Raw genomic sequence first — 18,701 nt, forward strand, 5'->3', positions numbered from 1 at the left:
CTTGGTACAGAAGTGTAATTTTTCCCCCCATTAACTGTAATATCATCCATTACTTTACACTGAAACAAAGACGGGAACACTGAGATCAAATTCCCATTGATGATAATGATCAGGTAAAGTTGGTACATTTGCAATGATGATTAAATGAAAAACTTCACACAGAGAAGTGATGGATGATTCTTAATTGTGTTTAACAACTAGTGAAGAAAAATACACTTTCCTTTTAAGTGACTTGACCTGATAATTTCTGACAAAAGTCCTCTTACAAGCTGTTCAATTGTTAATGCTTAAAAAAATAAACTATGTGGTAACACATGGCATGTATGAACTTCTAAATTCTCCTGTTACTTCCAGAGTTTTGATAAAATATATATTGTGCTGCTGTAAAAACTGTCATGCATTGAAACATTTTATCCACAACAAAGGCAGAGCATTAAATGCCTCAGCACCTTCTAACACAAAATATGAATGATCTTTGAGGAGCATAGAAAAGCTTCAGCACTGTAAGTATAATCACCAACAGATATATGACTTTTTTTTAATGAATTAGGACTTGATGGCTAATGATTTAAAGTAGTATAGTTCTTTTCATATCAATTCTGTAATTTAAATTTCTAGAAATACCCTTTAAGCACCCCTTTGGGATGAAGCATTATGGTTGCAATTAGGCATAAAGACTATAAAGATGCTGATTCTGCCTTTAATACCTGCAGTTTGGAGATGGAAAAAAATGAGAACATAATTATAACTCAGAGTGGTAGTCGTATGATTGATAAAGGCAAGAGTGATGTGGTAGAGAAAAGCAGTCTTTGACTCAGTCTGGGAAGACTCAGGGAACACTTCAAGTGATAGATGATTAGAATCCTAAGGCCTAGTTAGGGACCAGCAAGAGGGAAATGTGGGAAAAGGGAAACATTTTGAGGTAGAGAAACAATATGGGCAAAAGAAGACAGGACAGTAAACAGAGAGCATTGTGGGAACTGAACTTGAGAGTTACTTGAAGAGGAAGAATGAGAGATAACATTGTAAATTCAGGAGTCAAATCACAGCAGTATCATGAATGTTAAGGCTAAGAAGTTTGGACTTTGTAATGAAAATGAAAGTGAATGATATAATTGATAATAGCTGTTTTTAGAAAGATGATTCTGGTGGCAGAAGAGGATTGTTTGGGGGCAGGGTGAAACTGGTAATTGGGCTAGTCAAAGAGCTACACTGAAATTGGACAAGGACCTAAGCTAATGTAGCATGGATAATGAATCCTATATTTAATAAGTAGAGTTGATAAAATTTGATAACTAATTGGACAGGAGGTAAAGGAGAAAAGTGAGCTCAGGATACCCAAGATTCTGTCTGATGCACCATTTCAAGATAAAGGTTTTAGGTTTATGGAGGAGAAGGTCATGTTGACTTGGAAATTCATCCATGTGAAAATACATAAATAGTTCAAATAGATGGTTCAATAGTTCATTAGAGGGTCTGGCTTGAAACTATGTATTTGGAAGTCATCAGAAAATAGTGGTAGTTGAAGACAAGGCTGTGAATGTGCTCATCTAGTCGCGTAAAATGAGAAACTACTGGAGTAGAAGAAGGAACTCGGGAAACACCAAATTTATGGTGTGAATGGAAGAACAAATCCACAAAGGAAACAAAATAGGTAAATGGAGAGAAACATATCCACCTGAAGGGAAATGATAAATGCCAAGGTACAAATATCAGCCAGAAATGGTTACTTCATCAATGTCTCCAGAGGCATGCAAAACATGGTAAGGACTGAAAGTATTCATTAGATTTGATTAAAAAGTTTTTGTTGACATTAGCAATAGTAATTTCAGTGGAGTTGAATGTCAGAAAAATCATTTGTTGAAAGGCTTTATGACAGTATTATTAACACTTGACTTTATTCATAGGCTAATCTCATTTCTTTCCCATCACTTTTTCGTGGGGGGAGTAATTTGATTTATTCATTTTAATTGAGATGAAAGAAAAAAATCCTTTGTCACATGTGCAGTGGCTGTCCCTGAATCGAAAGATATTTTAGGATGTTTCAAAGGCAGAAAATAAGGCAAAGGACTGTTGCAATCTTCTGATACTGTTAATTGCAAGTAGTCTGGCTAACTAAGATTAAGCAGCAAGATACGTTTTCAAAATGCAAAATTTAAAAATGTTAAAGCATTAACCCTAACATATTTTTTTCACAAAATAAACAGCCCAAACCCCTCTGTCACATAAAGTCTGCTACAATGTATTGACACATAGGATAATTCACGCACATAGAATAATTCCAGGTGAACTTGAATTGGGAATGAGGATTTATTAATTTAATTTCCAGAGCCTATCCTGACTTTCAAGACCCTTCTTGATCAAATCATAACTTATGCCTCTAAATTTCCTTCTACTACTCTCTCCAGTATAACTTTATTGTCAGTGGCTTCTTTTTTTTAATTTTTTTAATGTTTTATTTATTTTGATACAGAGAGAGACAGAGCATGAGAGGGGGAGGGTCAGAGAGAGAAGGAGACACAGAACCGGAAGCAGGCCCCAGGCTCTGAGCTAGCCGTCAGCACAGAGCCTGACGCGGGGCTCGAACCTACGAACGTGAGATCTGACCTGAGCCGAAGTCAGAGGCTTAACCGACTGAGCCACCCAGGCGCCCGTCAGTGGCTTCTTAATACTTGGGTGATGAAACCCCCAGGAGGCCAAGACTGCAGTAGTATTTGAAAAACCATACATACAATTGTATTTTTTCAATTAGAACTATTAAATGCTTTCATTACTATGCTGTGGGGGAAGGTATGATAACGTTTTTTTATGTTAGCAATGGACCCTCCTACTAGAAAAGATTGAGAATTATTCAGCAAACATACCTCATGATTTCCTTATTTGACATGATAAGCCACACTATTCCAAAGTCTCATTTCTCCAAGTACAATTACACCTTGCCTCTGAAACATTCTCTAGTCCTTAAAGACAAAAATGTCTTCTGTCCCTCTTTATATCTGTATTTTATGTCACTTTCACATACCACTATATTTGTTTGGGTATCTTATTTATTCCACTGGATTGAAAGTTTCTTAACAGTAGTAATATGTCTAGTTCATTAAAAAAATTAAGTATAGCATAGAATGTTTTATTAGTTTCAGATGTACAACATAATAATTCAATAATTCTATACATTATACAGTGCTCATCACTGTAAGTGTAATCATTACCTTAGCCAAACAATGTTTTATGCTATTGTTGACTTTATTCTCTACAGTATAGTTTTAATCTCCATGACCTATTATTTCATAAGTGAAAGTCTGTATGTATTAGACTCCTCTATCTATTTCATACATCCCCCTCCCTCACTGGCAGCCACCAATTTGTTCTCTTAAATTTGTATTTTTTTGGTCTCTTTATTAATTCCTTTTTAAAATTCCACACATAAGTGAAATTATATGGTATGTCTTTCTCTGGCTTCACTTAGAATAATACCCTTTAAGTCCACCATATTGTTTCAAATTGTATGATCTCACTTTTTAAATCAATGATAATATTTCATTATATATTTACATCACACCTTCTTTATCCATTCATTTCTTAATAAGCACTCAGATTGCTTCCGTATCTTTTTGATTATAAATAATGCTGCAGTAAACACAGGGGTGCATATGTCTTTTCAAATTAGTGTTTTCATTTTAAGTGTTTTATTTTAACTCCAGTAGTGTTCAGCTGTACAATACAGTGATTCAACAATTCCATATGTTACTCAATGTTCATCATGAGAAATGTACTCCTTAGTCCCCATGACCTATTTCATCCATTCCCCTGCCCACCTCCCCACTGGTAACCATCGGTTTGTTCTCTATAGTGAAGAGTCTGTTTCTTGGTTTGTGTCTTTTTTCCCCCCTTTGCTCATTTGTTTCTTAACTTCCACATATAAGTGAAATCATATGGTAATTTGTCGTTCTCTGACTTATTTCACTTAGCATAGTACTCTCTATCTCCATCTGTGTTGTTAAAAAAAAGCAGTATTTCATTATTTTTGTGGCTGAATACTATTTTTGTGTGGGCATGCGTGTGTGGGGGGGGGAGGGAAGGAGGGAGATGGAAAATACCATATCTTCTTCATCCATTCATCTCTTGATGGACACTCTAGCTACTTCCATAATTTGGCTATTGTAAATAATGCTGCAATAAACATATAACCTTTTGAATTAATGTCTTGTATTTTTTGGATAAATGCCCAGAATTGTGATGACTGAATCACATGATATTTCTATTTTTAACTTTTTGAGGAACCTCCATAAATTGGTGTAATTGCACCAATTTACATTCCCACCAACAGTGTTATTTATTGTCTTTTGGATTCTAGCATCCTGGCCGGTGTGAGGTGATATCTCATTGTGGTTTTGATTTGCATTTCCCCAATGATGAGTAATATTGAGCATCTTTTCATGTGTCTATTGACCATACATATGTCTTCTTTGGAGAAATGCCTGTTCATGTCTTCTACCCATTTTTAACTTGGGCTTTTTTTTTTTTTTTAGGTGGAGTTGCGTAAGTTCTTTGTATATTTTGGAGACTAAAACTTCATTAGATATGCCATTTGCAAATATCTTCTCCCATTCAGTAGGTTATCTTTAGTTTTACTCATTGTTTCCTTTGCACTGCAGAAATTTTTATTTTGAGGTAGTCCTCAATAGCTTATTTTTGCTTTTGTTTCCTATGCCTCAGGAGACATGTCTAGAAAGATGTTGTTACAGCTCATTTCAGAGAAATTGCTGCCTGTGCTCTCTTCTAGGATTTTTATAGTTTCAGGTCTCACATTTAGGTGTTTAATCCATTTTGAATTTATTTTTGTGTATGGTATGAAAACTGGTCTAGTTTCTTTTGCATGTTGCTATCCAGTTTTCCCAACAACATTTGTTGAAGAGAGTGTCTTTTTATCATTAGATATTCTTTCCCCTGTGTTGAAGATTAATTGGTCATATAGTTGTGGGTTTACTTCTGGGCTTTCTATTCTGTACCTTTGATCTAGATGTCTGATTCCATGGCAGTACCATACTGTTTAGATTACTACAACTTTGTAGTATTTCTTTTTTTTTTTTTTTTCAAGTTTTGTTATTTTAAAATTTTTAATCATTTGCTGATAGGCTCAAACATGAAAAAAGACACGAATTGCAATAGCATGCTACAGGACATAGGCAACTAACAGGTTTCCTGACCACTTTGTGATGCTTCCAAGGAAAAGTGAAAACTTCTAGCTTCATTATACCAGTCTCTAGGTCAACCTAATGTTTCTTGAAGTCTGGGATTGTGAACCTTCTGCTTTGTTCTTTCTCAAGACTGCTTTGGCTCTTTGCATTCATATGTGGTTCTATACAAATTTTAGACTATTCTAGTGCTGTTGGTATTCTAAGAGGGATTGAATTAAATCTGTAGGTTGTTTTGGGTAATATGGGCATTTTAACTATATCAGCTCTTCCAATCCATGATCATAGAGTATTTTTCCATTTGTTTGTGTTGTCTTCAATTTCCCTCACTGATATTTTATAGTTTTCAGAGTATAGGCCTTTCATATTACTTGGTTAAGTTTATTCATAGATATCTTATTGGTTTTCATGCAATTGTAAATTGTGATATTTTCTTAATTTCTCTATTATTATTATTGTGTAGAAATACAACTGATTCCCTTGAATATATCTGTTTTCTTTTCTCTTGTTGCTTTAACATTTTTGCTTTCTCATAATTTTTTGCCATTTTAATTATTATCTAACTTGGTGTAGACCTCTATGTGTTCAACTTGTTAGGGGCTCTCTGTGCTTCCTAGAGTTGAATACTATTTCCTTGTCCAGGAAGGGAAGTTTTTAGTTTTTAATTTTTCAAATAAGTTTCTTTCCTCTTTTCTCTATTTTCTCGTTCTGAATCTCCAGTAATACGAATGTTATTATGCTTAATGATGTTACTGAATTTCCTTAACCATGCTTTAATTTTTTTATAATTCATTTTTTTCTTTTTTACAGTTTGTCTTGTTTGCTTTCCATTACTCTGTCTTCTAGATGCTGATTTGTTCTGCATTCTAATCTACTGTTGGGTCTCTCTAGTATATTTTTTATTTCAGTTATTAAGAACCTCTGGTGCTTTATTTTCTGACTCTTGTGGAAGGTTTCATTGAGATCCACCACTCTTTTTTCAAGTCCAGTAAATATCTTTATGACCATTAGTTTGAATTCTTTATCAGGCATATTACTTATTTCTATTTCACATAGCTCTTTTGCTATAATTTTGTCCATTTCTTTCATTTGGGACATAATCCTCTGCCTCATTTTGCCTAACTCTCCTTGTTTATAGGTATGAAGATGGACAGCTATGTTTCCTGGTATTAAAAGTAGTGGCCTTGTGAAGAAGAGGTCTTGTGGTACATGGTAGTCAATGTCTCCTGTTCACCAGAACCATGTGCTCCCAGGGTGTCTCCTGGATATTGGCTATGTGAGCACTGCTGTCATGACTAATCTACTAGCTGACTGAGCTTTAAGTTCAGGTAGCTGCAATGGCTGGCCTTCCCTGTTATTATTTCACAGGACAGGGTTTGGTCCCTGTGCTTTTGTAGGGCATGTATAAGATAATCATGGGCTTCTTGATGGTTTGCATTGGCAGTCAGGCTAGTTGTCTGTACTCTGTTTGCTGCAACTATGGATACACCAATTGGCAGAGTACTCTCCATATGTGGTCCCCTGAGTTGCTTTTGTTGGTAGTTGGGGCTGGCAGATCAAATTTCTCCACTCAGTATGGCTGTCACGGCAATAGGCACACTAAATAGGGTGCTCTCTCTGAGTGGCCAGATAAAAGGCTCAGCTGTGGAACTGCCCATGTGCTGGTGTTGACGGTTATTTCCTGCTATCCCCAGGGAAGGAGTAGCTTTGGAATGGCATTGGTCCCTGCTGGGCTGTTCACACAGTATATAAGAGCAGGAGCTCCTTTTGAGGAATTCCTGCTGAAGTGGAAGACATGGGGTGAGGCTGCAGGGAAACATGAGTTGGGGTAAATGGTGCTAACAAGATAGGAGGTGTTCCTGTTGACATCACATGTGTCCAGCTATCTAGGTTGGGGGCAGGGAAAAGAGAAATGGTATCTTCCAACACTTTTGTTCCTGAAGAAATTTCCTGTAGATCCATGTCACCCCAGCCCATGCTGTAAGATTAGTCAACAACTCTCCACATATATTCTAGGAACTATTCAAACTGTGCTATATGCTGTGTTGGGCCAGCAGGGTTACTTATTATACAAGCTCTTTAAGTACAGAAGGTCTCAGTTTCCTATGGCCCTTAAGCCTTCCTGAAGCTAAGCCCACTGGTTTTTTTAAAATAGTAGTTTATTGTCAAATTGTTTTCCATATAACACCCAGTGCTTCTCCCCACAAGTGCCCCCCTCCATGACCTTCATCCCCTTCCCCCACCCCCTCCTCCTTCAGCCCTCGGATCATTTTCAGTATTCAATAGTCTCTAATGATTTGTCTCCCTCTCTCTCCCCCGCTCTCTTTCCCCCTGGCCCTCCCTTTGGTCCTCTGTTAGGTTTCTCCTGTTAGACCTATGAGTGCAAACATATGGTATCTGTCCCACTGATTTTTAACGTACCCAGAGTTAGGCCCCCGATTTTCAAAGCTTGCCAAGTTAAGTCCCGTTGGTTTCCTAGCCATGTATTAGGAGAACTTGTCTTCCCAGTGAACATCCCCAGTGCTGTGGGTGCTGATGTAGGCTCTGATCCTGTTGCTTCACCATGCTGTGGTGTCCCTTCATTTGTGGTTAGTCTTACTGGGCTTTGATTCCCAACCATGTACCTGCCCCTTCTAACCTTTTCAGTGTGGCCCCCTCTCCATGATTAATTGTGGAAGGTTTGTTCTGCAAATCTTGACATCATTTTCAGGTAGTTTCACAGATATAGCTGTTATTTTGGTGTGTCTCTGGTGATAAGATGAGCTCAAGATTCTCCTACTCTTCTATTCTTCTATTCTCCTGACCTCTGTCTTGTTCATTTGGTAAAATTTGCAAATAGTGTGTTGCTTCAAGCTCCAAATAAGAAAATATTACCTACTGATGTTACAGCTAAATGTCAATGTAAAATCACTCACATAACAGATACAATATGTCAGATGTAACATATCCTAAGTGATATTTTAAATGCGTTATCATGAGGCTAAAGCATCGTGCAAATCTCCATTATACTGGAGCAATGACATCTCTGAAAAATGAGATGTTAGATAGGCTGCAATTTCCTTAATGGGTCTAAGATAACAGAAGAGAACAAATAAAGAAAAAATGAGGAAGCCCTGCCCAGGCAAGGAGCATTCTCTCAGGCATCTGTAGATATATGCTATGGAGCCCTTGGGCATGCTGTCACCTTCATTGTTGTTGTTGTTGTTTTGCATTTGATCTTAATCTGACTTCCAAAATATTCTTTCCTATTGTGAAAGAATCACCTGATCTGCCAACAAGTTTTACTAGCAGTATCTTTTTTGCACTGTAAATAAGTAAACTGACATCCTGACATCAATAGGCCTCATTTAACTAAAGTTCACCTTTCACAGACCAAATAACATGTAGGTAAATGGATAAAATAAGTTTCTCTCATGAAAAATTGATCACAAAATGCTAGGATATGTTGCACCCAAATGTGTTCATATTATGAGCTCAGATTTCTGGCTTTTCTTTCTAACACTACCATCTAATGGTTACATCATGCACACAGCATGCTATAGACACTTACTGAGTGAATCAAGTGAATAAAAACTAGTCTGGTTTAAAGTCAACTCAAAGGTTTTGAGTTGTATATTACTTTATATACATGAGTTCTTTCAAAGAGATCCATATATCGGTTCACTGACCATTTTCATCATTCATGCACTATGCAGACGATGCAAACATAGTGTAAAAGAGCATGGGCCACACAATAATTTGCTAATCGAAATTATCAAGTTAGATTATCAAATAAGCTTCCCTTACTGTTACAGGTAACAGAAACAGTGCCTGCAATACTGGTGGATGCCATCATTCTCTTTTACTTATACACAAATTACATTTTGAAACTGTTTAAAAAGTTGCCTCTAAATTCAGTGCAAAAATTTCCTCTGTTCTTGGAAGTATGAGGATGAAATATTTTCGCAGTAAGTGTTTCACCTTAAAGTATACACTAGATTTTACCCAAAATGAATGAATTATCTTTTAAGCTTTTAAAATAACTGGTTATTTTCTAATTTTGACAACTGATAGTAGAATCTTTTTAAATATTAAAGAACCTCCAAAATGCAAAAATATAAACTGTATCAATCAAAATCAAAGAAATCATCTTTCCAAATAATATAAAAACTAAGAAAAGCTAAACACATATTAAAGTCATATTTTTAAACAGAAAAAGTTCAATGTTATTGTAATAATTTAATAAAGATCTATCAAATTTGATAACCACTTTACAGTAAGTTTTAAAAATTTAGAAATTTTCTAATGGAAAAAAATTACCTGTCCAAGACGTTCAGTAGAAATGGAGTTAATAAGAACCTGGTTATTTGAATTTTTCTATAAAATTATTTTATCTCCAATAGAATAGTGAATTTTATCATTTTTTTAAAAATATATTTTTAAAAGATTCAGCAAACAGGAATATATTTTCCTTTCTGTTTCACATAACCTCGAATTTTCAATAACAAGTATTTCAAACCTTTCAGGTAAAATAATAACAAAAATATATTAAGACAAATTGAGAAAAAAATTCTTTAAAAAAGGCTGATGAGTTTGTCTGTAGACCAAAAGGGCATAATATGTTCAATTCTTGATCAGATACTAGTAAATAAAACTGGTCTAAAAAAGTAAAAGATATTTTTGGTATGAAGAGAATATAATTTTAAAAATTGCCTTATTTTTACTTATGGGATTAATACCTTCACAAGTAATGGCTACCCATGTGACTTAAATCCCTTCATGATGGAACAACCCAAATTTTCACTGTTATTTGTGTCTGAGTATAAATTAGGGAAAATAGTGACTAGAAGGATGTTCATTTTTCTATGTCCAAATTATTTATATATGTTTATAAATGTTTTCTAATTAACTTTAAACACACCACTGTACTCTGAATACTATTTTGGTATATTATATGAATAGATACATTCAGTTTTATATTCAACCATTTGAAGTTGGTTAAATTCGGTTAAATCAGCACTTAAAAAGAATGACACATTTTTAAGAAGATGGGCAATTTGTCTTTCTCTGAACTACTATAACATCTGTGCTTGAACATACAAATTTATGGTGTTCCTTAATTGTTTCATGCATGTAATTCTTGAGTCATCAAGACTCAAAGTGTTATCTAGGACTTTTGTATTTCCATAGCACACAGTAGGGTCCTAGACAAGAAGCATATTATTTAGGTTCCTAGATATGTATTTTGCACTGCTGAAATGCATACAATAACATGATGTTTACACAATGCTTAATTTGCTGAATAGGCTTTAACAATATTACTAGTACAACAAATATGGTAAATTCTTGATTATATGTTATTATATAAAAATTATTATTACCTGGCAGTGATTTAGACCACTTGACTACTGAAAGAAGTTGTCTCTCGCCTAGTTGATTAAGACTCGTCAGCAAAGAACTGGAGGTATCAGGCTTGGTGTTGTCATGTCCTGCATAGATCACATCTGGTTCAATGCTCAGAAGCAGGTTAATCAATGGGGGAATCAACTGTATGTCTTGATTTGGTGAAAAAGCAATTCTCTGGCTTAGGGCTTGGCCTTCATTTGGAATGCCCACAGGCTGTGGGAGAGCAACGGCATCCAATGCTCTCATAACTCTGACTTTATTGAACTTTTTAAACTTTCGACCTACACAGAAGAACAAAAGAAAAGATCATTTAAATACATATCAATGAAATCTTTCAGCAGACTGTTATTTTTCTTAAGTCTTAAAATTATAGCTTAGGAGGTCTTAGCATCAATCTAATAAGATGTTATAGCTTAGGAGGTCTTAGCATCAATCTAATAAGATGAAATTGAATAAATAAAATGTTAGGTCTCAACTTGGATTAAAGAATTAATTACACCAGGGGCACCTGGGTGGCTTAGTTGGTTAAGCATCTGACCTTTGGTTTCAGATCAGGTCATGATCTCATGGTTTGTGGGTTCGAGCCCTGTGCTGGGTGTGCTGACAGTTGTGAGGTCTGCTTGGGATTCTCTCTTCCTCTCTCTCTCTCTCTCTCTCTCTCTCTCTCTCTCTCTCTCTCTTTCTTTCTCTCTCTCTCTCTCTCTCTCTCCTTCTGCTCCACTAGCATTCACTCTCTCTCAAAATAAATAAAATAAAATAGTTATACCCCCAATTACTGGGTTGGTGTGGAGTGAAATATTTACACCAATATCCAATGGAAGATTATGAAGCTTTGCAGCAACATGAAAAAGCAAATGGCCTTTTGTACTGACTAAGCTCAGTATTGGTACATATTCTGACAGGACTGCCTTCCAAAAGATAATGCTACAGACTACATTGCTTAAAACATAATTTTCAGTAAATACCAAATCTTCTTTTGGGTTTCATTCTTTTAGGAATGTATTGAGAGTAGTGTAAGAAGATGAGTTAGGAGGATCCTTAACTCACTTTGTCCTGCAGACATACCAAAATAATAGCTAGGTCTATTCAACTAACTCTGAAAATGACCCAAAGACTGGTAGAACAGACCCCCCACAGTTGTTCCTGGAGTGGAGGGCACATTGAAAAGTGTAGGAGGAGTAGTGGCACAGCTGGAAATGAAATCTTCAGTGGGATTGGCCACAAATGGGAGGGACATCAAAAGCATGGAAAAGCAAGAGGATCAGACCCCACACTAGGCACCACCAACACTGGGAATCTGTGCTAGGAAGATGAGTCCATATAACACTGGGATTTCAATATCAGCATGCCTTAACTTCTAGAGCTTTAAAAATCAGTGGGCTTAATGCCCATTCTTGTGGGAACTAATGTAAACATTCTCTATCTACCTTGCTAAAACTGTACTCAACCACTGAGTTTCCCTGTGGACTCACTCTGTCTAACCCCACCTGTGTCAGCAGGCATCCTTCAATCCATCTGGCCCTGGCCTCTTGGCTATCTGTGCAGGAAAAAAGCCTTACCCCTCATGTACCTGAAACTGTCAGAGTGGCTAATTATAGACATTTGGTCTGAATGCTGGCACCATTCACCAATGAGCCCATGATGACCTCAGACAAGACCCTCAAAAGCATGGAGACCAAGCCCTGTCCAGTGTGCCCACAGCAGGTTATTGCAGCTCGTTGGGCTGGAAGTAACTGAAGATCAGCCACAACAGTAAGGTACACACGGCTCTTACAGGTGCATCCCTGGAGCACTTGGTTTTGGTGGCCAGGATGGTTTATGCTGTAGGGTACCACAGGACCTCTTCTTCACCAGGCCATTACTTATTACCAAAAAATATACATGACCTACCTAATATACATAAACAAACACAGAGAGGCAAAATGACAAGACAGAGAAATAGCTCCTGAATGAGGGAACAAGACAAAAGTACAGCAAAACATCTAAGTGAAATGAAAGTAACCAATATGTCTGATGAATAATTCAAAATATTGGTCACAAAGGTACTCACTGGACTTGAGAAGAGCATGGATAATTTGTTAGATATTCAACAAAGAGATGGAAAATACAAAAAGAACCAGTCATAAATAAAGAATTCAATAACAGAAATAAAAAACACACTAGAGGAAATCAACAACAGATTACAGGATGCAGAATAACATCAGAGATCTGGAAGACAGTGTAATGGAAAGCAACCCGGCTTAACAGGAAAGAGAAAAAGGAATAAAAAATGAGAAGATGTTAAAGAAACCTAGTGACATTATCAAGAGTAATAATATTTGCATTATAATAATCATTGAAGGAAACAAGAGGAAAAAAGGGCAGAAAAGTTATTTGAATAAATAATAGCAGAAAGTTTCCTTAATCTGAGCAAGAGAACACATCCAAGTCTGGGAGAACAGAAATCCCCTAATAAGATGAACCCAAAGAAGTCCACACCAAGATAGATAATTATAATGGTGAAAATTAACGGTAAAGCAAAAATTTAAAAGCAGAAAGAGAAAAGAAAACAGTCACATACAAAGGAAATTCCATAAAGCTGTAAGTTGATTTTCAAATAGAAACTTTGCAAGCCAGAAGGGAATGGCATGATGGATTCAAAGTAGTGGAAGAGAAAGACCTATTATCAAGAATATTCTACTGGTAGATTATAATTCAGAATTGAAGGAGAGATAAAGTGTTTCCTAGACAACCAAAGTCAAAGGTGTTCATCACCATTAAACTAACCTTATAAAATATATTGAAGAAAATTTTTGAGTGGAAAGAAAACATAATAGCTAGAAGAAAACTATGAAAGAAAAAATTCATAGGCATAAGCAAAAATATAGTAAAGGTTATTAATCACTTATAAAACCAATATGAAGCCTAAAATACAAAAGTAATAAAATAACATATCTATAAAAGTCAAAGGATACGCAAAAACATGTAATATAAGACATTATATACATAAAACATGAGTGAGGGAGTATAATTTAGAGCTTATAGAATGTTTTCAAATTTAAGTGACTATCAACTCAATGTAGACTGATTTAACGTTAGATCTTAAACCAATAGTAACCTTAGAAATAAAATAACCGTGACAGATATACACAAAAAAGAAAGAAATCCAAGCATTACACTAAAGACAGACATCAAATCACAAGAAGATAGGAACAGAAAAGAACTGTAAAACAACCTGAAAACAATGAACAAAATGGCAAAAATTACATACCTTTATAGGTATGTATAATGTATAAATGGACTAAATGATTCAATTAAAAGACACAAGGTGAATGAATGGATTAAAAAAAAAACCCACCCAACTCTGTATTTCCTAGAAGAGATTTACATAAGACCTAAAGACATATACAGATTAAACATAAAAGGAAAAACATGTATCATACAAATGGAGTAAAAAAAGAAGTCAGGGCAACAATACCAGACAAAATAGATTTCAAAACAAAGACAAAGAAAGACACTATATTTCCATAAAGTAATCCTGTCAGTGAGAAGATACAAAAATTATAAATATCTATTCACCCAATATAGGAGCACCTAAACATATAAGGCAAATATTAACAGACTCAAAGAAAGAAATTAACAATAATACAATAACATTAGGGGACTTAGTACCCCAATTACATCAATGGATAATTGATCATTTAGGCATAAAATCAACAAATAAATCATGGTTCTGAATGAACATAGACCAGATGGACCTAATAGATATACACAGAAGAGACCATCCAAACAGCAGAATACACATACTTTTCAAGTACACAAGGAATATTCTCCAGAAGAGTCCCATGTTAGACCAGAATTCTCAATAAATTTGAAAAGACTGAAATAACATCAAGTGTCTTTTCTGACCACAATAATATACAGCTTGAAATCAGTAATAAAATAAAACTGGAAAGAACACAAACACATGGGTGCTAAACAATTTATAGGTCAATGAAGAAATCAGAGAAGAAATTTAAAAAAAAATACATAGAAATGAAAATGAAAACAGAATGATCCAAAATATTTGGGTTGCATGTAAAGCAGTTCTAAAAGGAAAGAGTATACAATACGGACTTACCTCAAGAAACAAGAAAAATTAAACAACACAACCTTATGATTGAAGGAACTAGACAAAGATCCCTAAGCTAGTAGAAGGAAAGAAATAATAAAGATTGTGGCAGAGTTAAAAAAAAAATCAGACTAAAAAAAAAAAAAACAAGAGAAAAGATTAAACTAAGAGCTGATTTTTATGAAAATAAACAAAATTTATAAAATTTTAGCCAGAATCATCAAGGAAAACAGAGAGGATTCAAATAAATATAAGTAGAAATAAAAGAGAAGAAATAACAATTGACACCATGGAAATACAATACAGTATAAGATTGCTACAAAATATATATATATGTATATATATATATATATATATATACATATATATATATAACAAATTGGACAGCCTAGTAGAACTGGATTAACATCTGGAAATATTATGTATCTCCCAAACTGAATCAAGAAGAAAGAGAAGAGTATAACACACATTACTAGCAATGAAATTGAATAAGTAGCCTAAAAAGCTCCTAACAAACAAAAGTCCAGGACCAGATGGCCAATGAATTCTACCAAACAATAAAGAAAACTTAACACCTATTATTTTAGAATTATTCCAAAAAATTAAATAGGAATATAAACTTACAAATTCATTCAATGAGGCCAGCACTAACCTAATACCAATACCAAACAGAGGCACTACAAGGAAAGAAAACTACAGGCCAATATTTCTGATGAACATAGATGCAAAAATTCTCAACAAAGTATTAGCAAACAGAATTCAGGGATACATTAAAAAGTATTCACCACAATCAAGTGAGATTTATTCCAGAGATATAAGGGTGGTTCAATATTCACAAATCAAAGTGATAACTTCAAACAACCAATGATAAAAACTATATGAAAACGTCAGTGGATGCAAAAAATAAAAATAAAAAAGCAAAAAGCATTTGACAGAATACAATATCCATTCATGATAAAAACTCTAAAAAAACTAGGTTTAAAAGGAATATACTTCAATATAATAAAGGCCATATATGAAAAACACACAGGTAACATCATGCCCGATGGTGAAAAACAAAGAACCTTTCCTCTGTGACTAGGAAAAAGATGAGGATGTCCAGTCTCATCAGTGTTATTCAACACAGTACTTGTAATCCTAGCAACGGCAATCAGACAAGAAAAAGAAGCCAAAGGCATTCAAATGGGTAAGAAAGAAGTAAGACTGTCACAAGTTTAGATGACATGATACATATATAGAAAACTCTCAGGATTCCACTAAAAACTATTAGAAGTAATAAATAAATTCAGTAAAATTTTAGAATACAAAATTAATACACAGAAATCTGTTACATTTGTATATAGTGGTAATGAAGTAGCAGGAAGAGAAATGTAGAAAATAATTCAATTTACAATCACATCAAAAGAATAAAATACCTAGGAATAAATTTAATGAAAGAGATGAAAGACCTGATTTCTGGAATTATATGTTCTTGCTAAAGAAAATGAGGGCAGAAACAAACAGAAAATTAATGCTTGTGGATTTGAAGAATTAATATTATCAAAATGTCCAAACAACCTAATACAATTACAGGTTTGATGTAGTCTCTAGCGATATACCAATAGTATTTTTCACAGAAGTAGAACAAATAATCTTATAATTTGTATGGTAATACAAAATGCCCTGAATAGCCAAAGAAATGTTAAGAAAGAACAAAGCTAGGTATATATCAATTCTAGATTTCTTGATATACTACACAGTTAGACTAATGAAAATATTATGGTACTGGCACATAAGTAAACTACACTTATCAATGAAACACAGTAGAGAGTACAGAAATAAAGCCACACCTATAGTCAATTAATCTACCATGTAGGAGATAAAAATATACAATGGGGAAAATACAGTTTCTTCAATAAATAGTTCTGAGGAAACTGGACAGCTACAAGCACTTGTGCCACATACAAAAATAAACTAAAAATGGATTAAATACCTAAATGTGAAGCATGAAACCACAAAATTGCTTTAAGAAAAGCACTGGGTGGCTCAGTTGGTTAAGCGTCTGATTTCGGCTCAGATCATGATCTTGTGCTCCATGAGTTCAAGCCCCATGTCAGGCTCTGTGCTGACAATTCAGAGCCTGGAGCCTGCTTCAGATCCTGTGTCACCCTCTCTCTCTGCCCTCCCCTCTCACGCTCTCTCTCTCTCAAAAGTAAATAAACATTGGAAAATTTAAAAAAATAAAATACAGTAATCTTTTTTATTTAATAAAATATTTTTTTCTAAATCCAAAGGAATATGTGGCTTTCATAGAATTTTAGAGAATTCTGAAGAATTTTTATAACTAAAATTTTATTTTTTATGATTTTTTAAATTTAAATCCAAGTTAGTTAACATATAGTCAACATTAGTTAACATATATCCATCACACATTTAGTCCATCCCCCCCACTTCAAACCCCTCCAGCAAACCCTTCCAACAAACCCAGTTTGTTCTCTGTATTTAAGAGTCTCTTACGGTTTGCCTTCCTGTTTTTGTATTATTTTTTTATTATTTCCAGAGTGGCTGCACCAGTTTGCATTCCCACAAGCAGTATAAGAGGGTTCCTTCTCTGCATGTCCTCACCAACACCTATTGCTTCTTGTGTTCTTAATTTTAGCCATTCTGACAGGAGTGAGGTAATATTTCATCATGTTTTCAATTTGTATTTCCCTGCTGATGAGTGATGTTGACCATCTTTGTATGTGTCTATTAGCCATCTGGATGGATGTCTTCTTTGGAAAAGTGTCTGTTCATGTCTTCTGCCCATTACTTCACTGTATTATTTGTTTTTTGGGTGGTGAGTTTGATATTTTCTTTATAGGTTTTGGATACTAACCCTTTATCAGATATGTCATTTGCAAATATCTCCTCCCATTACATAGACTGCCTTTTAGTTTTGTTGATTCTTTCCTTTGTGTACAGAAGATTTTTATCTTGATGAGGCCCCAATAGTTCATTTTTGCTTTTGTTTCCATTGCCTCCAGAGACATGTCTAGTAAGAAGCTGCTGTGGCTGCGGTCAAAGAGGTTGCTGCCTCTTTCCTCCACTGGGATTTTAATTGTTTCCTGTCTTACAGTTTGGTCTTTCAGCCATTTTGAATTTAGTTTTGTGTATGGTGAAGTGGTCCAGTTTAATTCTTCTTCATGGTTGCTGTCCAATTTTCACAACACCATTTGCTCGAAGAGACTGGTGTTTTTTCCACTGGATATTCTTTCCTGCTTTATTGATCATTAGTTAGTCATACATTTGTGGGTCAATTTCTGGGTTCTCTATTCTGTTCCATTGATCTATGCATCTGTTTTTGTGACAGTACCCTACTGTCTTTATAATTTCAGCTTTGTAGTAATACAGTTTGAAATCTGGAGTTGTGATGCCTCCAGCTATGTTTTTCTTTTTTAACATTACTTTGGCTATGCAGAGTCTTCTGTGGTTCCATACACATTTTAGGATTGTTTGTTCTAGCTCTGTGAAGAATGCAAGTGTTATTTTGATAGGGATTGCATTGAATGTGTAGATTGATCTGAGTAGTATCAACATTTTAACAATATTTGTTCTTCTAATTCATGAGAATGGGATGTTTTTCCATTCACTTGTGTCTTAAATTTCTTATAAGCTTTCTATATTGTTCAGCATACTGATCTTTTACCTCTTTGATTAGGTTTATTCCTAGGTATCATATGGTTTTGGGTGCAATTGTAAATGGGATCAATTCATTGATTTCTCTTTCCACTACCTCATTATTGGTGCACAGAAATGCAAGCAATTTCTGTACATTTACTTTGTATCCTGCAAATTTTCTGAATTCATGTATCAGTTACAGCAGTTCTTTTGTGGAATCTTTTGGGTTTTCCACATAGATTATCCCATTGTCTGTGAAGAGGAAGGTTTGACTTCTTCCCTGCTCCCTTGTATGCCTTTTATTTATTTTTGCTGTCTGATTGCTGAGGCTAGGATTTACAGTATTATGTTGAACAATACTGTTGAGAGTGGACATCCTTTTCATGTTCCTG

General features: G+C 34.8%; 1 protein-coding gene across 2 annotated transcripts in view; it reads right to left on the minus strand.

Moving 5' to 3' along the window:
* The window catches only part of PGR (progesterone receptor), a 91,871-nt gene that overhangs the window by 21,953 nt on the left and 51,217 nt on the right, over positions 1-18,701 (minus strand). Inside the window, exon 4 of one of the 2 annotated variants that reach the window (XM_029957061.1) lies at positions 10,556-10,861. The exons of the other annotated variant lie outside the window; for it this stretch is intronic. Coding sequence (XP_029812921.1) covers positions 10,556-10,861 — 306 coding nt within the window. The remainder of the gene's footprint in view (positions 1-10,555; positions 10,862-18,701) is intronic. 2 annotated transcript variants of the gene reach the window in all.

Source organism: Suricata suricatta, chromosome 11, assembly GCF_006229205.1.
Source record: "Suricata suricatta isolate VVHF042 chromosome 11, meerkat_22Aug2017_6uvM2_HiC, whole genome shotgun sequence".
Taxonomy (NCBI): Eukaryota; Metazoa; Chordata; class Mammalia; order Carnivora; family Herpestidae; genus Suricata; species Suricata suricatta.